The sequence below is a fragment of the Hordeum vulgare genome, chromosome 6H (assembly GCF_904849725.1).
Source record: "Hordeum vulgare subsp. vulgare chromosome 6H, MorexV3_pseudomolecules_assembly, whole genome shotgun sequence".
Lineage (NCBI taxonomy): Eukaryota > Viridiplantae > Streptophyta > Magnoliopsida > Poales > Poaceae > Hordeum > Hordeum vulgare.
The window spans coordinates 541,436,513-541,459,871 of NC_058523.1; the positions used below are offsets into that span (position 1 = coordinate 541,436,513).

Genomic DNA, 23,359 nt, shown 5'->3' on the forward strand with positions numbered 1-23,359 from the left:
CTCCACTGCGACCCATCAACGGGTTGTCTCAGCATATCGTCTTCCTTACGGTCTTCTTTGTGCCATCGCAGCAACTTGGAATGCTCTTTGTTTCGGAACAAACGTTTCAACTGTGGTATTATAGGAGCATGCCACATCACCTTGGCAGGAACCCTCTTCCTGGGGCGGTCGTCGCCCTCAACATCACCAGGGTCATCTCGCCTGATCTTATACCGAAATGCACCGCATACCGGGCAGGCATTTAAATTCTCATGCTGACCGCGGTAGAGGATGCAGTCATTGATGCATGCATGTATCTTATGCACTTCCAATCCTAGAGGGCAGACAACCTTCTTTGCTTCGTACGTACTGCAGGGCAGCACGTTATCTCTTGGAAGCATCTTCTTCATTATTTTCAGCAGCTTTTCAAATCCCTTGTCAGATATTCCATTCTCTGCCTTCCATTGCAGCAATTCCAGGGTGGTGCCCAGCTTTTTCTGGCCATCTTCGCAATTTGGGTACAACAATTTTTTGTGATCTTCTAACATGCACTCCAACTTCAACCTCTCGTTTTCACTTCCGCAGTTTATCTATTCTTCACGAATGACCTGACGAAGATCATCATCAGACTCATCAACAATGTCCTCAAGTTCAGGCTCGTCTTCCCCCATTTCAGTATCACCGTGTTCACCGAACATAGGATAGTTATCATTATCCTCTTCTTCTTCATTGTCTTCCATTACAACCCATCTTTCTCCGTGCTTGGTCCAACAAAAATAACTGGGCATGAAGCCTTCTTGCAACAGGTGGGTGTGTATGGTTCTTGAGTTAGGGAAATTCCTCTTATTATGGCATTTTTTACATGGACAAAAAATAAATCCATTCTGCCTGTTTTTCTCAGCCACATTGAGAAAACTATGCATGCCATTAAGGAATTCGGGACGACGTCGATCACTGTACATCCATTGCCGGTTCATCTGCATTATATAAATTTATCAAAAACCATTATGCTAAATCATCATGACTAAATTAATTAATTAATACAAAAAGTTCATCACACGTTAAAACCAAAGTAGCGTAGTGACCATACATATATAGTTCTCATAAAAACACACACTGAAACCAACCATAAAAACTCTCTCTAATTAATGCATTTAAAAACAACAACAAATGCGATCAAAATCGCAACAAAGGTAACAATTGACCCGACGGCATAATGATACCAAGCCTCTTTACTAATTGCATATTTTCTAATCTTTCTAATCTTCACACGCATTGCGTCCATCTCGCTCTTGTGACCATCGACGACACCGGCAAGAACCTTTTCCAAGGTCATCTTCTCTCTTTCAGTTTTTTCCAACCTTTCTTCAGTTTTTTTCAATCTTTCTTTCAGGCCAACATTTTCTTGTTCAACTAAGTGTAACTTCTCACCAATAGGGTCGATTGGCATTTCCGGTTCCACTACCTCCTAGATAAAAATATCTATGTCAAGTTGGTCGGCGTAATTAATTGTCATATAATTAGAAAATGAAAATATGTAGTTATAAAATATAATATACCACATCCGAATCATAGACTGGACGAGGGCCAACGGGGACGGATATCAAAACCATGGCGCTATACATATAAAAAAAATCTTACACGATAAGAAAATTATATACAAGTAAATATGTAAATCATACAAATCAAAATTTGTTTTGGTAAATAAAAACAATAGGCTCACCAAGGTTGTGTCGGTGACGGGGCGATCGACGGCGGTGAGGAAGGGGACAAGGCGCGCGACACTAAAAAAAACCACAAATCATAATTAAATTTGAGCTCAAATTGCATATGTATACATAAAAAATGATGAACTCTCTCTAGCTTAGGCATTTCATCAAACACCTAGCTAGCACAACAAAAATGAAATGAGCAAGAAAACGAGCAAAACTTGCAATGCCGGAAGAGGGAATGTTGATGCTAACCGTAGGACCGATGGGTGCCAACAATCTTGACAAATGGTGGAGAAAAATGGGGATGGATTAGAGCTCCCAAGAGGAAGGAGAGAGCAAAAATGGAGTTGAGCTAGATCTAGAAAAAATGGGGTGGAATATAGGGTGCTCAGGGAGGAAGGAGAGGAGGGCTTTAGGACCGGTTTGTGTCAAAAACCGGTGCTAAAGGGTCTGACAGCGGGGCCCTGCAGTTGCTGCAAAAATGAGAAAACCTTTAGAACCGGTTTGTGATACAAACCGGTTCTAAAGGGTCTGTCCACTGGGGCCCCTCCCTGCAGCAAACGGTCCAAAAATCTTTAGGACCGGTTTGTGTTACAAACCGGTCCTAAAGGCCTTGCGGCCATTTGCTGCAGGGAGGGGGCCCAGCGGACAGATCCTTTAGAACCGGTTTATATCCAATCCGGGTCAAATGATGTTGGCTCAATGCCCTGTTTTCTACTAGTGTGGCTTGGGTTTGCCAGAGACCAAGACACTTACAGAAGCCGAGAGAGAGCAAAGAAGCGGCAGCAGGATGAGGAGAATGACAAGTTCAACCAGTTGCTTGCCAGGATTAACGAGAAACATAAGCAGATTGATGAGCTTAGAGGAGTACCACGCCAGGAACATCCTACACTTGATATTACCGGCGCCCCATCTAAGCGGAAAAGCGGCGTGGCTGAATATGAGGCCCCACCCGACGATGAACGAAGAATGATAGAGGGCGGTCCCGGCTACCCCCGTGGATGGAATCAAGGATTCAACATCATGTGAACTTCATCAGAATTTCAAGAACATATCCATGAAGGTGGCCGTCGGACAAGCTTTACCTTCTGGCCCTAATGCACGCTGGCATGGCCGTGAGATTCCAGCTGGCTTTGCTAAAGTCGGGGTGGATGAAATCATGACGGGGTTTAATGATATGGAGCTCGACATAGCTGGACCCGAAGATGAGAGGACACTCAGAGAAGTACTGGGTGGAGTCATCCTATGGGACAAGAACTACATCAAGCTTCCAGGCTCGGCCCCAAGGACAACACCGCCTCCGAGTCATCGCAGGTCACCTACACCTCCATTACCTCCAAGCCCTCCACATGACGTCGGCCAGCACAACACGAGTCCATCTCGATCACCGCCGCCGGACTTGGGTCGTCCGTCTCCGCCGCTGCCCGCTCGGGATACAAACCCTTAGCCTACCACAGATACAAAGCGGGAGCGTGCCACCAAGAACGCTCCGCCGCTGCCCGCTCCGGATACAAACCCTGAGCCTGCCACGGATACAAAGCGGGAGCGCCACCAAGAACGCTCCGCCGCTGCCCGCTCCGGATACAAACCCTGAGCCTGCCACGGATACAAAGCGGGAGCGTGCCACCAAGAACACTCCGCCGCTGCCCGCTCCGGATACAAACCCTGAGCCTGCCACGGATACAAAGCGGGAGCGTTCCACCAAGAACACTCCGCCGCCGCCCGCTCCGGATACAATCCCTGAGCATGCCACGGATACAAAGCGGGAGCGTGCCACCAAGAACGCTCCGCCGCCGCCCGCTCCGGATACAAAGCCTGAGCCTGCCACGGATACAAAGCGGGAGCGTGCCACCAAGAACGCTCCGCCGCCGCCCGCTCCGGATACAAAGCCTGAGCCTGCCACGGATACAAAGCAGGAGCGTGCCACCAAGAACGCAACGCCGTCGCCCGCTCCGGATACAAAGCCTGAGCCTGCCACGGATACAAAGCGGGAGCGTGCCACCAAGAACGCTCCGCCGACGATTCCTAAGCCACAGAGCACCCCAAAGCGCAAACGGTCGCCCCTCCCAAAGGTACGTCATGCTAATCTTCCTATCGGACCTTATGATCGTACCCCCGAGGAAAACGCCAGGATAGCAAAGGAACATCATGATGCGCAGATGAAAAAGAAGGAACCCGAGCCCCGCCCGGAATACACCTAGAAGCAAATAGCATTTGCAAAATACTTCACGACCCTTCCATCACAGTATGACTTACACCATAAGCCTGATGACTATACACACACATTGCAGAAGGAAGTGAAAAAGAGCAGATCTCGATCACCGCCGCCGGACTTGGGTCGTCCGTCTCCGCCGCCGCCCGCTCCGGATACTAAGCGGGAGCGTGCCACCAAGAACGCTCCGCCGATGATTCCTAAGCCATAGAGCACCCCAAAGCGCAAACGGTCGCCCCTCCCAAAGGTACGTCATGCTAATCTTCCTATCAGACCTTATGACTTACACCGTAAGCCTGATGACTATACACGCACATTGCAGAAGGAAGTGAAAAAGAGCAGTTCAACTACAAGCAACAAAAAATCAGACGTTCCTCAGCTTGGACAATAGGCCAAACTGTCGATCCCACCCCTCAAGGTGTTAACCGAGAATGTTCCCCCTCCGATGCAGGGGCTAGCTTTAGAAAGAGCAAAGGAGTTGGCGGCTGCATGTGGTATCTCGGTTGAAGAATTGTTGTCTTTCCAAGACGACAAGATACCCAAGGCTGTGGTAGCCCCTAAGCCAAAGTTTGTCATGGGTGAGCCTTTGGTCAGCAAAGATGATCTCCCAACAAATATGCGTTACTTGCATACATGGTACTTAAGTGAATCAAAGAATGGGAGAACGATGATCGTGCTGAGTGTCCCACAGGAGTACTACGGCCGTCCCGAACAAATCATATCGACTTTGATGAACTCTTCCAGATGTACAATGGCGACGCCCTCGACAAATCGCTTATGAGTTGCTATTGTCTCTAAGTTTTTCAATTCGTTGTCTACATATAACTTGTTTAGTTATTTCAATTCATTGTCTATATATAACTTGTACTCTATTATGCAGAATGAAGATTCTGGATTGTAAAAGTAAGAGCATCCTAAATATTGGGTTTATTGACCAAGATAAAATACATATAGCGATGCTAACTAATTATCCCAAGGAGACGGAGGAAAACCTTCTAAGGTTTCTAACAGATCAAAAAATTTGTGACCACATATTGTTTCCATACAACTTCAAGTGAGGGTCTTTACTCTGTTGTGTCCATTCACTTATAAGTGTAATTGATAAGTTATTCACACACACACACACACACACACACATATATATATATATATACATGTGCAGCTTTCATTAGATTCTGTTGGACATTCAAATTGATAAGGGAAGAATTGATGCCTTCGACCCATTATCGAGACTCTTGGAACAGTTCCAAAGCCTGCAGGACATGCTTCAAGGGTAATTTTAATCATTCTTGCGCTCTATCGGTCTCTTTTGATGATTTTCTGATATATCAATTAATGAAAAACTTAGCAAATCATTATCCTTGTCGGGCAGGGTTTGGAAGCGGTTCAAGTGCGTGACTCCCGGTAAATTTCCTGAGAAGCTGACCTTTAGAGCGGCTCAGGTAAGTAGTAGTATGATATACTTCTATTAATTTTCAATACATTTATGATGCTAGATTATTATTTTAATTATATATATTCTATTCTCGTAAAGTGCGACCAGCAGCCACGGGGAACGCATCTATGCGGATACTATGTTTGCGAGACCATTCGCACGTTTACCTCGGAGCTCAAGGATCACAGATTCGACGTAAGCAATGAACATTCACACCTCTATTTTTACCCGTCATTCTTTCTTATCATGATTGATATTCATATTCATCTCCTCTTCTTATATAGCACACGGCCATGAGGACGAAGGTCCTACCAGAGCAACGCGATTGCTGTTGCAGAGGAGCTTGCGGGATTTCTGAGGACGGAAGCTATAGATGACAAAGGACGATTTAGTGTAAATAGGGGCCATTACTGATGTTCGTCCATGTAATCGAATAGACGGGCTCTAGTTCCGATAATTCAGATCTGCATATAATTGCATCTATATGCTCGCTTGTAAGATAAGTTAATCTTACATATATACTATTTAAATTATATGAAAACTAATTTTCGAACACCAAACGAGGCATCACGTTAATCTCCCGAACACCTAAACCCTAAAACCCCTAAAACCCAAAATTAATTTCATTTAAAAAAACCCCAAAAACCAGCAAAATCTGGAAATCTTTAGTCCCGGCCCGTGTAACGAACCGGGACTAAAGGTCCTGCCCGTGGGGCGCTACGAGACGCCCACATGGAGCACGTTAGTCCCGGCTTGTAACAGGGCCGGGTCTAAAGGTTAGGCCCCTGTCCCCACTAGTGATAAGTCATTTTACGAAACTAAATAATCCCAAAACACTTAGACACAACGCGTTAACTTTCATTTTGTTTTTTGTTTTTTGTCATGAATAAAGGAATCAACCAATAAGAGACGTGAGGCGTGTATGTTTTTAATGACTTGAGACTAACTAGCATGACATGCAGTGGTTAGTTCATTGTATGCAATTGTATTAATTAGCAAAATAACATTAATTTTCTTGTTTTCCTCTCCATCTTGATCACGATGCACAACCTAAGATGACCTATACACCGAGACGGAGGGAGTAGATGTTGTGATATATCATGAACGGCGTCGTTTTTTTTTCTAATTCACTTTAAATGTGTGGCACGGGAGCTATTCGCCAACCACCGAAGAAAAACAAATCATTCAATTGAAGAGAATAGTTCCACTGAAGCGTCGTTGGATAGGGGTTATCAACGAAATAAGTTCGGAAATCAAATGTTATTACAACCATTCAGTTCATAACTCCTGAATTAAAAGCATAGCTTCATGAGCACCGGGTTAAACTGCTTCACCCCCTCCACTGCAACGCCGTCGCCTGCTTCATCTTTCTTCCCCACGGATTCCGACGCCTAGGGCCAGGTGCTGCTGGTGCTGGCCCTCGCGGTCTTCTCCTTGCTGCTGGACGACGAGGATAGAGGGCAGCTGGAAGACAAGCCTGGCCTGACGACGGGGCCTGGGGGCAGCTGGTGTCGCCCCTCACCACCGGCATCTCCTCCTCCCTGCCCCTGCCTTTGCCCCTGCGGTTGGCGCAGTGACATCTGCAGGTTGCTGCCTCCTCTGCGCTGCGCCCTGGCTCCCTCTCCTTCCTGAGCTTCTCTGCAGTATAGGATTAGCCACACGATCACCCGGAAGCCCGCAGAGCCGATTCCCACAACGCTAGGCACCTGTGTATAAACAAGCGAGCACAATTCCTTACGATGCACTGTGATGGGCTTTGAGTTCTGAGTAATCACTGGGAATGTATGCGTTCACAACAAGAGAAGAGCAAGACAGTATAAGGATGCATTGCACTATGTAGCGGTGGCCCAAATCATTACCAGGGTGAACCATATGATGTGACGGCCTACAAGGGCATACGCAGTCCACATTGTGCCATTGGCCAGAGCTGCCATAGATTGGATAACTGAGAGCCTCGCACGATCGGAGTTCTTCCAAGCACCGACCTGCAAACTCATACAAACACAGGTTAGTGCACAATTCTCTAAGTCACCACATTATGAGATATACGATTGGTTTTTCAGTTACCGTTTTGAAGATGGGCGCGAGATACATCGCGACGCCGGAGAGCATAGCGATCCAACCCATGTACGTGCGTGTCCACACGTGCCCGAAGAAGACCGTGCCAAGTAGCAGTCCGAGCAATGCCATGATTGCGACCACGACGCCGATGAGGATGATCATAGGGTTTCTGCGGCGCTCGGCGGCGACGTACATGATGAAGAGGATCACGTACACGAACTCCAAGATTACGCCTACGCCGTTCGCGAGCATTACCGGCTTGTTGGTCTTGTCGGCGAACACAGGTAAGCCGTAGATCACGCACGCTGCCGCATTGAACAACACAGACATGTAGGAGTAGGGTTCCTCTTCCCCAACCTGCTTAGTTTTCACGATCCTCCAGAATGTTGGGCTGCATTCACAAAGTTATCATAGTTCAGGCACATACACATTCGCACTGACCCGTAGCTGTATATGCAGAGAAGTAACAACAGAAAAGGCTCTCCTTTTCGGACAAAGTGCTAGGACCAAGTAAATCAAAATTGGACAGAGCGCCAAGAGCAGAGCATGTCTTGTCAGTGCGCGTGTTGATGAACCAGCGTGTACCTATGCATGTCGAGCATTGGTCGCAAGATGCCCCCAAATGGTGTGTGGTATACCTGCGGACCGGTGTTCCGGCGCCGGCGTGGGGTGCGCTCGCGTGTGGCACCGTCTACCGGGTACGCGCGGTTAAGTCGCCAGTCGCCGGCAGGGTGCGTCACAGCGAAGACGCGGCCCGCCAGCGAGGTAGGTCACAGGCCGGCGCTCAGGAGCTCTCCAGAGGTGCGCGGTGGTGTACGTGCGCCGGCGAGTGCACGCGCAGAATGCACCACAGCGAGATGGGGTACCCGCGGCCGGCGCGTGGAGCAGCGGCGGGCAGAATGCATCACATCCCTCGTAGCCAGCCAGTGAGCTACGCTCGGGCGCCGGCGTGGGGGTGCGCGCCCGAGTGGGCGGATGGTGTCCGTTCTACAGGGTACACGCGGCGGTGAGGTCGGCGGTCGCCGGCAGGGTGCGCTCGCGCGCAGCGCATGGAGGAGCGGCGTGTACATGCTCTCGGCCGTGTGCCGGAGCGGGATCGGGATTCGTGCAGCATGCTCTGCGGCGGCGAAGGGTGCGTGCGCAGATGAGAGAAGTGAGGAGAGGACACTTACATGGGGGATCCGATCAGCAGCAACGCGGTGCCGACGCCCAGGTACCCCAGCAGCAGCTGCGTCCCATCCACCTCCAGAGACGAAGCAGGCGCAGGCGCCGGCGCCACCATCTTGTCTCCGGCCGCCACCGCCGCTCCCTCTCGGCTCTCGCTCGCTACGCTGTCTACTGCAAGATGTGGTCTGCGCTAGTGGTCTCGTAGTGGCAGGGTGGCGGCTGGTCTAAATAGAAGGATGACGGGCCAGGATCACCACGCATGACACCATCCAACCCTTTTTCTTTTTCTTTTGAACGTTGCCCACTAGTTTTACTCTTTCACTCTTGTCTGTCTTTAGGTTAATTACCCTAGATTTATAGTATACCTTTAGTTACCAACTATTTTAATTAGTTACACAATAACAACTTTGGTGTATTTTACAACAATTTTCAAACTTTAACATTTCTACAAACTTGAAATTTTGAATCTAGTTATATGAAATATATTTTTTACCATGCAAATGTTATCTATCATGTATGCATCCACTGTCCATTACTTTGGAGACTTGGAATACATCTTTTTTCATTTCACCAGAGGATGTTTTATTGCAGAGTCTTATTTTTTGAAGTGTGCCATTATGTCTCGTGGTGTACCAACAAAACAAAAATGCACTCTTTTCAATTGTTCTCTAGCTAGTTTGCCATATGCTTCTTTTGTTTCAGAGTGTATCCTAATGTCTTTATAATGTACCGTTGTAAATCAACAAAATCCGGATGCACGAATCTTCAACGCATCGAACGCTGGATCAATGCACCATGTATATCATGCATGGTAACCCGGCAAAAAAAAATCATGGTAGAAAATTACTCTCCTCTTCTTATCAACACAACACAAAGTAGCTTGTTTGCTATCTTTGACAACAACTTTGACCATCTTGGCCCACCTGTCAAGACTATGTGACAAACAAGGAAGGTGTTGTAGTCTTACAAGCGTGACATTGGTGTTACAACCAGCCGATATCCCTTGTTCTTCCTTACATATGTGCAATTGCGGAATTATGGCGACCATCCCGCTAGGCACCATCTTCATATAACTGCAACTCTTTGTGGAGCGTCGTCGACTTTTGTTGTGTCGAGAAGTCTAGGAGGGATGGTGTACCCAAAGGCGAGAAATCTTGCCCCACTCTATTATGAATGGGGATATGTGTGTGTTGCCGAGAAGTCCATGAGTGACGGTGTACTCGAAGCCGCGAGAGATCTTGATTCACCTTGTTGCGTATGACCGAAGTTGTCAGAATCGTGACTCAAGTCTTAGAATCTTAAGATTTTACGATCCAAAATAGCCCCTCCGATTCTACGATTTTGCTCATAGAATCTAAGTTTCTACGATCCTGATAGTTAAGATTCTACGATTTGCGATCCTAGTAACAGAGCTCCGATCCGATTCAGAATCGCGATTCTGACAACTTTGGTATGACAATATGGAGCAACTCCTTGCCCTTGGTCGAGTTCATCTTGAGGTAATCGCGTGGTCGGACCCTAACTTCGAGTGTGTTGGTGGGCTCTTAGATGAAGTGCTAGATGCTGCAATGCCAATCTTGACAAGATTCTAGAGGCTAGTGACATGTGTTATGGCTTATGGGCGATAGCTAAGACATCATCTTGACGATGTATGGGAGATGGTCCCTGATTCACATGCCATGGTAGACATGGAAGCTTCGTGAGGGCATCATGCCGAGGGTGCACACGTTAGCACGGTAGGGGTTATTGCGAGTCTATTAGAGGCAAAAGTAGAGCAACTCAACTGCTTTCAAGGTGAGGTGCGTGCATCATAAAAGGGTTTAGGCCTAAAGGTTGGGGTTGGTTTTGGCCTCCAAACGGAGGCGGTAGATAAGTCGAGGCTATGTGAGATTGTGGAGGATTGCTTGCATGTCATGTTTTGGGCCTGACATGTGGGTCTGACTGGTTAAAATTGTTGCTAGAGAGGATAGATATTAAGGTTTTGAGTTATGATATTGTGTGGTAGATCTAAAAAATATGGTAAATTTTAATAGGATATAGTCAAGTTCTGGTTCAGTGTAATTAGCTCTACTGTGCTGAGTAGGCTAGAACTATTACATGACGCTTGAATGATGTTTAAGAATAAATTAACAAACTGAAATTAAATAGACTAATCAGGGGCGGTATCTTGAGGGACTTAACCTCTCAATGGAGATGCTCACACAGATTTCCGCCGACAAATCGTTCACACATGAGTAAATTTACTAGTTACTGCTATGGACCGCCCATGCATGCCGTTACCTTTTAGACATACGACCAGAGCACTTCTCTACTTTCCCTTTTTCACCCGTGGCAGTATGGCAGATCGCTACCTGCCAAGCGCTGTATCCTGCCGTTCTGGCCGGAACTGGCGCACACACAGACTACAGACTCTGTCGCTTGTAACCAGAACCGAAATGCTTCGTGTAGTTCGAACAGGATCACCTTTTCATTTTCTCTGTTCCAAGCCTTTGGATAGATAAGAACAACATCAACCGTGGGTTTCAATTTGTCAGTGTTTTGTCCTTTAGGATCGATATGTTCGTCCCTTTTTTGTTTGGATCCGTGCCGAATTATTTTCATCCGTGCGCGGGCTTACGTTCGTTTTTAATTTTTTTTGTTAGATATATGTTCAAATAAAAATATAGCTAAACATTCAATTATTTCAAGTATATTTAAAAGTTTAATCCAAATAAATATCTTATAGTTTACAAGGTAAATATACATTAAATTATCTCAAATACATCTAAAAGAAAAGGTTGCCCATACATCTATTGGTTGCTTACATGAATTCACATATGTATAACAAAATCATTTTGCAGTTTTATGTGAGTTTTCAATCACACATCTTATGAAGAAACTTGACGAATTGTGCAATCGTTGCCCCTTCAACATGCTCAGACACAACATTATCATTATGAAACTGAAACCCTTGATCATATAGATGTTCCAGGCGCTCATCCTCTACGGACATGTTGTGCATGATCACGCAAACTGTCATCACCTTTCATAATTTTTGGTGCTCCAAGTTTATGCGGGATACCGACCGATGCCCCATCGAGATCGAAGAACGCCAAAAGCACGCTCTACATCTTTCCGACCACTATCTTGCTCTTGAGAAAATCTCTTTCTCTTCTCTCCTAAGGGGTTGAAGATTGTTTTCACAATAGGAGACCAATGCGGATAGATACCGTTAGCTAGCTAGTATCCATTGGTGTATTGGTGACCATTGATCTCAACATTGACCTCCGCGCAATTGCCTTCTGCCATCCTAGTAAACACGGAGAACGCTGGAGCACATTAATATTGTTGTTAGATCCGGCCGTGCCGAAGAAAGTGTTGGGGAACGTTGCACGGGAAACAAAAAATTTCTATGCACACGAAGACCTATCATGGTGATGTCCATCTACGAGAGGAGATTTGGATCTACGTACCCTTATAGATCGCACAACAGGAAGCGTTAAGAAACGCGGTTGATGTAGTGGAACGTCCTCACGTCCCTCGATCCGCCCCACGAACCTTCCAACGAATCGTCCCGCGATCCGTCCCACGATCCATTCCGATCTAGTGCCGAACGGACGACACCTCCGCGTTCAGCACACGTACAGCTCGACGATGATCTCGGCCTTCTTGATCCAGCAAGCAAGACGGAGAAGTAGATAAGTTCTCCGGCAGCATGACGACGCTCCGGTGGTGGTGTGGATCTATTCCTGCAGGGCTTTGCCCGAGCTCCGCAGAAATACGAGCTAGAGGTAAAACTATGGTGTCTAGATCTGAGTTGCACGTGGCAAAAGTTGTCTCAAATCAGCCCTAAATCACCACTATATATAGGAGGGAGGGGGAGTAGGCTTGCCTTGAGGGCCAAGCCCTCAAGGGTGCACCGGCCAAGGGAGAGGAGGAATCCTACTCCAATCCCACTCCAATTAGCATTGGAAAGTGGAGTCCTTCTCTTCCTTCCCACCTCCTTTTTTTCTTTGGTTTTCTTTCCTTGGCGCCAAGGCCCTCTTGGGCTGTCCCACCAGCCCACTAAGGGCTGGTGCGCCACCCCTAGGGCCATTGGGCTTCCCTCGGATGGGTTGTCTTCCTTCCGGTGAACTTCCGGAACCCATTCGTCACTCCCGGTACATTCCCAGTAATGCCCGAAAACCTTCTGGTAACCAAATGAAACCATCCTATATATCAATCTTCACTTCCGGACCATTCCGGAAACCCTCGTTACGTCCGTGATCTCATCCGGGACTCTGAACAACATTCGGTAACCACACATATAACTCAACTATACTGAAACATCGCCGAACCTTAAGTGTGCAGACCCTGCGGGTTCGAGAACTATCTAGACATGCCCCGAGGCACTCCTCGGTCAATATCCAATAGCGGGACCTGGATGCCCATATTGGATCCTACATATTCTCCGAAGATCTTATCGGTTGAACCTCAGTGTCAAGGATTCATATAATCCCATATGTCATTCTCTTTGTCCTTCGGTATGTTACTTGCCCGAGATTCGATCGCCGGTATCCGCATACCTATTTCAATCTCGTTACCGGCAAGTCTCTTTACTCGTTCCGTAATACAAGATCCCGTGACTTACACTTAGTCGCATTGCTTGCAAGGCTTGTGTGTGATGTTGTATTACCGAGTGGGCCCCGAGATACCTCTCCGTCACACGGAGTGACAAATCCCAGTCTTGATCCATACTAACTCAACGGACACCTTCAGAGATACCTGTAGAGTACCTTTATAGTCATCCAGTTACGTTGTGACGTTTGATACGCACAAGGTATTCCTCCGGTGCCAGTGTGTTATATGATCTCATGGTCATAGGAATAAATACTTGACACGCAGAAAACAATAACAATAAAATGACACGATCAATATGCTACGTATATAATTTGTGTCTTGTCCATCACATGATTCTCCTAGTGATGTGATCACTTTATCAAGTGACAACACTTGCCTATGGCCAGGAAACCTTGACCATCTTTGATCAACGAACTAGTCAACTAGAGGCTCACTAGAGACAGTGTGTTGTCTATGTATCCACAGATGTATTTGAGTTTCCAATCAATACAATTCTAGCATGGATAATAAACGATTATTATGAACAAGGAAATATAATAATAACTAATTTATTATTGCCTCTAGGGCATATTTTCAACAGAAAGAGTGCCAAATCCAGAGATCTTAGGAAGCCACAGCCTCAAGTATGACAATGCAAGCTCGGACATGGCCCTTATACTCGCCCTGCCAAGCAAAAGGGCAGTTTTTTCACTTCCAGTGCATACAGTCTATGCTACCAAGCATCCCCGAGAATACCCTGCTAGCATTCATCATGAACAACCGTGATGTATCAGCAGCAGTTGGCTCTCTCAACCACTCTGGCCCAAACACAGCTATGAAAACTTTGCAAAAGCTATACATGGACTCAATGCATCTGGACTCACTCATTCGGACGTACTCATCAATGAGATCACCGGGAACTCCGTATGCAAGCATCCGAATGGCAACATTTCATTTTTTATAAGAGGAGAAGCCAATCTTTCCAAGGCAATCCCTCTTGCACTCAAAATAATTATCGTACTCGACCACTCCCTTCCAAATACACGGTTGAATACATGCCTAGCCATACGAAAATGGCGTCGAAACATGTGATGTTTGAAGAACGGGTTTGGGGTCTCTAAATAGCCCTTCCAGAGTAGGAAATGACCACTCTCCCGGTTGTGATTCAGCGTCGGCGTGTGCCCCGATATGGAGCTCCTAAACTGCGACCGCTCCATACTAAAGTGGTCATGGATGACCAATGCAGCTGCCATGATCTCCTCATCGTCTGATGAAGAATCATTGGAATCAGAAATAAGGTTGTAGAAGAAAAACTCATTGTCGAAGTCCATTTGTACCTTGCGAGTAAAGCATCGAACAACTGGCGGGCGTCTTGGGAAAATCCAGCCAGTGAGGAGCCCCACGCCCCACCGAGACAAAGTAGCAGAGCTAGGCGACGGGGATGGCGGCGGCAGGAGAGGCTGCCGGGAGAGGGTCGACGGCGGGGCGGGTGGGAGCATTGGAGGGGAAGAGAAAATAGGAGAATGATGTATGTTCCACCGACTGGCGGGCCAGGGGAAAAGAAGAGTGGGCGACACGAGCGTTCGTCCCCTATCCGCGCTGGCGTAAATCCGGCCAAAAATTTGGCCTGGAATGGGTCCCGGGCGGACAAAAAAAGGACGCTTGTCCATTTGGTCGGCGCGTTGGACCGTGTTTTCTGCCTGCACAACTCAAACAAATACGCGCGTACGAAATGGATCTTACGATTGGAGTTTCTCTAAGCAGTGCATGCAAGGCTCTTTATCTATAGATGAGATTACTAAAGGGGGTATAAAATTCAAGGAAAAAAATAGCACGCTATATAAAATACTGTGGTCCGTAAAAATATGCTATTAGTGAGATATTGTACTCTGATCAATTTAGCAAACCGATTCTCTACACGCTATAGCATGGTATTAACGACGCTATAGCATGCTATTTTTTTCAATGATACAAATACACATCTTAAAGTTCACTATTGATATGATTATGAGAGGAATAATGATACCTAGGCTTCTTAATAAAAATATATTTCCACTTATTTTTCTAGAGATGACAATCTAAAAGGCATCTCTGTCTCTATCTGATAATAATTACCAAGGAAAGCAGTAGATAGTTCAACTAAAGGACAACGAGACACAAAACGACCTATAAAATAATAATAAAATTACTTCAGCAATCATACTGATCATCTTCTTTCTCCACTTGTCCGTCGTCCGTGGAAACTTAAAAGATACAGTAAATATGCAGTAAGGTATAGCGACACATACATGAAAATTCGCATATGAGGCCGAGCACCTTGGTGCTCTACATCCCGTCCATCCACACTCGCTAGGGATCCGCACGCCTCACCGTATAATGGGAGCTGTTCCCCGTATCGATAGCAGCACGCCGTGTATTGCGTAAGTCAACAGAGTGTACCATCGACAGGGTAGTAGACCAGCAGGTCACGGCGCGTGATGTTCCAACAGATGTCAGGGTTAGCTTCCAACGCAAGCTTGCCGTTCATCAAACGGGCTCGATCACTGTAGAACCATGTGAAAATTAACAACGCAGACATCAATTCAACAGCATGCTCAGGTCAAATCGGAAGTATTTTTTTATTGTTTCTTAGCCCATTCAACATGCATGCCATTTACTCCCTCGCCGTCCATCGTCGCCTCGTCTATGTCATCAGGTTTTTTTCGCCATTTTTGTTTTTTTTTGTAAGATGTCCCGGACGAAGTGGCGGTCGTGGGATAGCACGTGGCGGACGGTTGCAGGAACTTTCACATCGTTTAAACAGGGAACTGCCTCCGGGCGCATCGTCTCCCTCGTCGCCTCGTCTCCCACTCCTCCCACTTCGTCTTCTCGCTCTCTCTCGTCGCACCATCTCCCCGTTGCTCTCATCTACCACACCCAATGGAGGGCGCTCGTCGCGCTGCCGCCGTTGCGGATGTTGAGAAGGAGATGCCGAAGCAGGAGGACACGACCGCAACCGTTGTCGTCGCTGCGGATCTTGAGAAGGAGTTGTCGAAGCAGGAGGGCACGACCGCAACCGCTGTCGCCGCTGCGGATCTTGAGAAGGAGGTGCCGAAGCAGGAGGACACGACCTCGAGCGGTGCTGCGCAGGCTCATGACGATGAGGTGGGTTTTTTAGATGAGGTTTTCTGGTTTTTTATAGTTGATTCGTGCTTGAATGCTCCATAGATTTATTTAGACTTGGATTTCTTTTTAAGTTCAATCTTTGATTTGTGCATGCGGATGTGTTAATGCTTCCCGTTCAACTGTTTTCATAGCACATATATTCAGAGAGCAGAACACACTCTGCTTTTGCATGTGTTGACGAACTTTTGCATTTTTGTTGGCTTGAATCAACCGATTCTTTCTCTTATTAGTAAAGATTTCACCCAGGTCACGCGCTTGATATATACGAACACCCATTTCCTAAATTTCGCCTAGATTTTATTAGTAAGGATTATTAGTACGGATTTAATAAGAGTTAGGTTTTGAATTGGGATCTCTGATTGCTGCATGTGCTTTAGATTTTATTCTCATAGAGTACATGCGAAGCTCAAATAGTTTAATCCAGTCCGTGGTCCTCTTGAATACTATTATTCATTTGACGCATCAGACAACATGTCAGATCTGGGACACCACATATACGTGAATCAGTCAACACAATTACCAGGCGCATTTGCTAAACAATGTAACACAATTACCAGGCGCATTTGCTAAACAATGTAACTGATTCCCTTTCTTTTTTTAGGAAAAATGTAATTAATATTTAATCATATGCGTGTATCAATTTTGTCTGTTCGGTCAAACAACAAACAACAAACAAGTTAATAGTTTTGTTGTGGTTATCCCCTCACCGGGGCACGCCAGAGGCTGAGCAGCCCAATTGTGCAATATTTAATTTTTTTTGTATAAATCAGGCTATTTATGTTCATGAATAGGATCAGCCGCATCACTATGAATGTAATTAGAAGCACATTGTTGAATGGCTTGACCTTTTTAAATACTATGTTACATAGTTTGTGCTAATCAAATTACTTATATTGTAGGAAAGGGAAGTTGCAGGCATGAAGAGGAAGCTCGCCAAGACTGGGTTCAAGAGCCCGTATGACTCTGACTACGACGACGACGACCCGTACGAGGTAATCCCAACTATTTTTTAGTTCAGCGTAAGCACTATATGAATGCATGTTGGTGGGCTTTTTAATGAAATTGATGTAGAGAGTGTTTTAATGTTGTTTGTTTAGTTAGATTACTGTACATGCCTTTTTTCTTTGTGTTGTTCATTAAAATTTGGTAAATGGGAATTATCTGATGTTTGTTCATTGCATCATTCTAAATCAGAAGTGTGTGTTCTGGCTCCATAATGCTTAATTTGTGTGCGTAGTATAACTCTGGAGATGACGTCGAGGACGGCAACAAAGAGTCCTTCATTGAGAAGGAAGCTCAGAAGATCAGGAAGAAGGGGAAGGCGGCGTACTTCAAGAGAGAAATGTCCAGATGCCCATACTACACCACAAAGCCAAAGCCCAAGGATGGGATTTATGAACACCTTATGTCGCATGCACGCGGTTTAGCAACGAGTGCTGCAGACATCAAGACCAGGGCAGAGCATGCAGCCCTCCTGAAGGCTCTAGGTCCCATTTAGTCAACCTCCATGATCTAGATGTTGCTGTGAACTGTTTTACTTTTGCGCAAATGGCAGGTTGTTTGTAAACTGTTGGAATGTTTTATGGCAGGCTGTTTTTGGAATGTTCTACTTTTGAGTTGGAATGTATTATGAGTTTATGTGCTGCAACGATCACGGTAGCTGCTTCTATTTTTGCTTCACTGATCATAAAGATTGGAAACAATGAGATTTGCTTCTATTTTTCTTTACAGAAAAAGATTGTAAACACCTGATCAATAAAGAAGAAACAATGAGAAACAATCACATTTGAAGTTAGCCTTGCAGGCTCAAAACTAAGTAGGCGGTACACTAAATTCATACTCCCGCAAACAAAAATCCATAACCATGGATGATATTCGTTATCCAGCAAATCCCGCACAACAACATTGACTACAACTCAGGACCATCAACTGGTCCATGACGGACCTCACCTTCAGGTTGAAGAAGAAGAGCTAATGGGGATAGCAAATGGGCCCGCACCCCCCTCAAAGTTAAAAATAAGGCAAAGCGGTGACAGGACATGTTCCAAAGAGAACAGTAGACACATGTATCACGAAACATGTGTGCCAAACCAATACGTCTATGATGCCTAGATCCTCAACCTAACACGAGCTAGCAGGGGACAGCCAGCAGACAGCTTACCATCCCAATGTGCTGCTGGACGTCCCGGATTCAGAGCACCGAGGTGCGCAGTCACACAAACTTCGCACTCGACACATACAATGCTTTGAAGACTACATCAGTCGTTCGCCACTGACAACAAGATCTAATAGTCGTTGAAGAAACATCGATTAGGGCCTAATCTGACGCAATACATGCTTGCAATCCTTCACCATCAATCTAGAGAGTTGTGGAAACTGGATCCTATTATAGAACAAAAGGAATGGTCGAAGTAACCGCATCAATAACTAGCCAACTTCATCTCTAGATAGACACACCAACCGTCATTATGAAGGACGAAGCTAGATGAAGAATCTGATGACGTCAGCTCTATATCGATGTGTTATTGAAAAAATAGCGGTGTCAACTGACACCAGTGCATATGTGGGAACTTCGTCCTTGGCCATGATCCAAAGAGAACCACAAATCTTGTGACACCTTTCGTCACAGGCCCTTCGTTGACGTCGAATTAGATGTCATCGAGGTACAGAGAAGCCAGTGAGACCTTATTCCAAGGTGTCTTCGCCGCCACCTCATTGTTGCCGCTATGAAAACAAAAATCACAGGAAAACATGATCTAAAAAAAGCAACAAACATGACAAACACGAAACCAAGTACCGTAATGAACAAGTCTATCATACCAACGACATGTCCTATGGCATGCAACGCTCGTCTGCTAGAGGTTGTTGGGTGATACCATATGCTGTCGACACACATCACGGTGATGAAAACGGTGGCGATGACGAGCTCGACGGGGATCGCATAGCACAAGCAGGCATATTTGTTACATTGCTTGGGCTCCGCTGTTGCGGCGAGTGCATCCAAGATGAGGTTTTGTCTTTTATTTATTTGTACAGATTATATATTAGCCTAAAAACAGCTAAAATAGGTTTATAATAGGGAAATTAGACGTGCTGATGCGCTAAACGTGTCGATGGATCGGCCCGTTTCCTTACTGTGCCATGCTTGGGCAAGAGAGTGCAGCACGTGTGCCGGCCCGACATGGTATGTGTAATTAGCGTCTCTGGTTGAGTATAGGACTGTACGTTATCTATTCTGACAATGACTCTTTAATTTAAACCGGAGAAGGTAATCCCAACAGTCCCGCGTCCGTAACGCCATGCAAAGCCAAGTCGTCGGTGACGCACAACCCTTGTGATCCGTGGCATACGCAGGTAGACCGACCGACCCGACCCAACCCCAAGATGCTTTTGCTTTTGATCTTGCATGGCTGGCTGCCATCGTGACACACGTAAGTCGCAGCAGCTAGCTCGCCGATACATATATCTTTTTCTTTTTGAGCTACGTACTCGACGATGATTCTAAAAATGAGTGTGCTATAAAAAATAATACTCCATCCGTTTCAAAATATAAAACCTTTTAAAAAATTTATTAAAAGACTACATACGAAGCAACATAAATGAATTTATACTTTAAAATATGTCCTTGTACATCTGCATATAGTTCATAGTGCAATCTTTAAAAGGTCTTATATTTAGAAAGAGTACATCAATACCGTAGTAGGAGTAGTACGTAGTTTAAGAATAATTGAACAAACGGAAACAAGACTAATGTTATACTACAAAGGAACTTAATTACATGCTCCAGCCATGACACTCGCCGTTTTCTTTTGGAATATAAACGTCTCTACTTTATTCCATCAAAAAATAAGTCCCCTACTTTGTCTCTCCAATGAATCCGTAGCTAGCTGGCACGGTAGCAGGTAGCTGACTATGACTAGAGTAGATGCCAAAGGTTGTATCCTGCCGTTGTGCAGAGTCTGTTGCTTTTTACCAGGAACCTGAAACCGTGGGGTTCACATAAAATCCCTTTGTTGCCTCCTCTATCCGTATGCTCCAGCCTTTGGACAGATATATACACAGTGGTGTATGGCTTTTATTTATTTCCAAGACATTACTAGTCGGGCTCTAAATGCACATCTTAAAATGTTTTTTTTTGGGAGGGGGGGGGGGGGGTGATTTTTAATTGTGCCCGGTGGAATTTGGCATGCCCATAGACACATGGCATACGAACTGGCCACATTCGGATCATGGCATTTCTCCTCCATTGGATCATCGGTTCTTCCCGTGGTCTAGAACTGAGAGATCCCATGAGATTGAAAAATAATTGCAACGGGGTAAAAAAACAACAACTAGTCACTCTAGAAAACAATGTAAAATTGTCTAGTAACAAAACTGCCGAGCCAATGTAAAACACATTGCAAAATATTCGACAATCACACATAGCCTGTTGAAAAAGTTGGATAATATTTCGATACAAAAAAAAAAACAAGAACGTTATGAACCCTTGTGAGTCTCGTTCGAATTACATGAATAATGAATCTATCATTCTATACCCCTCGGGATTTCCAATCTCTGCTCGAGCACAAAATGAAGGACAAGGATGAATCCAAGTACCATAGTGAACAAGCCTATCATATCGACGACATGTGCTATGACATGCAACGCTCAACTGCCAGAGGTTGTCGGGTTGAACCGTATGCCGAGAATCGCCAGGGTGATGAAAACGACGGCGAAACCGAGCTCAAAGAGGATCCCATAGCACAAGCAGGCAAGTTCGCTTCCTTGCTCGGACTCTGCTATTGCGACGGTTTCATCCGGGTTAGGAGCGTCATCGGGAGGCACCATAATCCTATTTATGGTATCTATCCATGCCTGGTATCGAGGTCGTTCAGGTTGTGCTTGGATCATGTCTTCGTCGTCGCCACCGATATGATCAGGATTTTCAATGTCGATCATCTGGATGCCGTCCATGTTGTGGCTCGGTTGATTGAGTACGTATCTTGTACGTACAGATGATCCGATGGAGGAGATGAAATTAGAGAGAGATAATCGACGATGCCTGGATTTTCATGGTAATAAAACAGCAGCACCAAAGAGAGTACCTCGTATATATATAGCTAGGCAAACTAATCGAGGAGATGGATACTTCCGGCTGCAACGTACTTGTCACCTCTCGAAATTCAACGGCGTGCTCGCCTGTACGTATATCTCGATGGAGTTTATTTATTTATACATCTAATCAACATAAAGTGCACCCTGATGGAGTCGGTACAGGACTCTCTAATTATCTCGGCTCTTTCTCTGTTTATTACAAACTCAGGGACAACAGGCTGCTGGGTGGTGTGGGCCTCCTGACGGGCTTTCACAAAAAAGGCTAAATGTTTTTTTTTCACCTCCTCCCCATGCAAGGGCGAGGCGTACGTTCGTGGCTGGCCTGGTTTACGCACGTAGACTGCTTTTGCTTTGCTTTTATGCGTGCATATATATGGGCATGGCCATATATATGGTGTAGACCATCGCGATGACCACACCATCCTCACACATCCACATCCATTGGTGCCTCCAACCTGTGACTAGTCCACATGACCCTAGGCGAAGCATAAGACAAGACTTCACCAACGTTCGATCCACGGTGAGATGAATATATTAACGTGGTCAAAATAAAAAGGTTCAGTAAGCAAATACTAATTTTTGATATGATCAGACGAAACAACACATGCCTTCTCAGTCTGTAAGGAGTTACATGAGCAAATCAATCATTCTACGCATCCTATCAAGGGCATCTTCTATAAAATGAAGGACAAGAAGGAACACGCCAGACACAACAAGGATCAAGCCTATCATACCCATGATTTTTTCTCCGCCCCTTTTCGTAAAAAATACCCATGGTTTTTTAATTACACATGGTAAACCTGGTTGTTGGGTTAGAGAATTTGTAGGGCATCATAAAGGTGACAACAATGAGCTTTCTAAAGGCCACATAACACAAAAGGGCACATACAGGCGTGGACATGGCTGTGGAGGTTGACCACATGAGCTCTGGCTCACATTGAACATATCACGAAGATATCTAGGACATGTACCATGATGTGCACACCGTGGTAGAGATAGAACCTCGAGAGAAAATCACGTCCAATTGCACTTGTTAGTGTGCTTGGCCTCTCGCTGCCAATGGCACCCCCACCCCCACCCCGAGTGTCTTGAGTGTGAGGCTCTTGCTCATATCTCGAGACCGGATATCGTGCCAGGTCATGGTGTCGCTGACCAGCGCGAGTCGGGACCTCATCGGAGACGGGGCCTTACAGGCGCCGATGAGGAAGAAAAATAACTTGGGTGGGGAGAACCGGTGTTTGTTTGGTAAGGTCACACGAGGAGGAAAATGGGAGAAAGAAGACACTACGACGAGGGAAAATCAACTTAAACGTTGATTATTATTTTAATCAACTGTTATGAATGAGCCCCTTCCACCCATTGTAATTGTGCGGACCAGGTCATGGTCTTGCCGGCAAGGACGCGACGTTGTGATTTGTTGTTTGAGAAATAGAAAAAAATGTTAATTTTATATAATATAACTCGTTAAAGTGTTTCTCGAATTACTTAAAAAAAATCTATCATTTGCTGGTCCTCTAGGTTCGTATCTCTAACCATGGTTGTTGGTAGGAAAGTTTGCATTGCCATAAGGGTGGTGACAATAGTGACAACAAGGAGCATGATGAATGCTTCAAAACACAAAAGACACATTTGCTACTCCCTCCTCTCATAATATAAGAGTGTTTTTGACACCAATGTTGTGTCAAAAATGCTCTTATATTATGGGACGAAGGGAGTACCTTGCTTGAGCTCTGCTACCACGGCAAGGCCATCAAGTTTAGGGTTGTCCTTGCAAAGCATCGTAACCATTGTTTGTTAATAATTATTGTTTTCTAATCATTGTTGTTTATTTTAATAATTGTTTGGAATTTAAAAAATTAAATCATGTGACATCAAGACCTAAGGATTAATAGGATTGATATCTTACTATTGTCAAGAAAACAACAAGTGCAGACTTGAAAACTAAGGGTGATAGAA

General features: G+C 45.5%; 1 protein-coding gene across 1 annotated transcript; it reads right to left on the minus strand.

Moving 5' to 3' along the window:
* Window positions 1-6,540: 6,540 nt before the first annotated feature.
* LOC123403995 (bidirectional sugar transporter SWEET4-like) lies at window positions 6,541-8,719 on the minus strand. Its single transcript, XM_045097895.1, has 4 exons — window positions 8,572-8,719; window positions 7,406-7,790; window positions 7,198-7,323; window positions 6,541-7,044 (listed from the first exon to the last, which is right to left on the minus strand). The coding sequence occupies exons 1-4, from the start codon at window positions 8,679-8,681 to the stop codon at window positions 6,730-6,732; spliced, it is 936 nt and encodes a 311-aa protein (XP_044953830.1). The 5' UTR covers window positions 8,682-8,719; the 3' UTR covers window positions 6,541-6,729.
* Window positions 8,720-23,359: the final 14,640 nt, after the last annotated feature.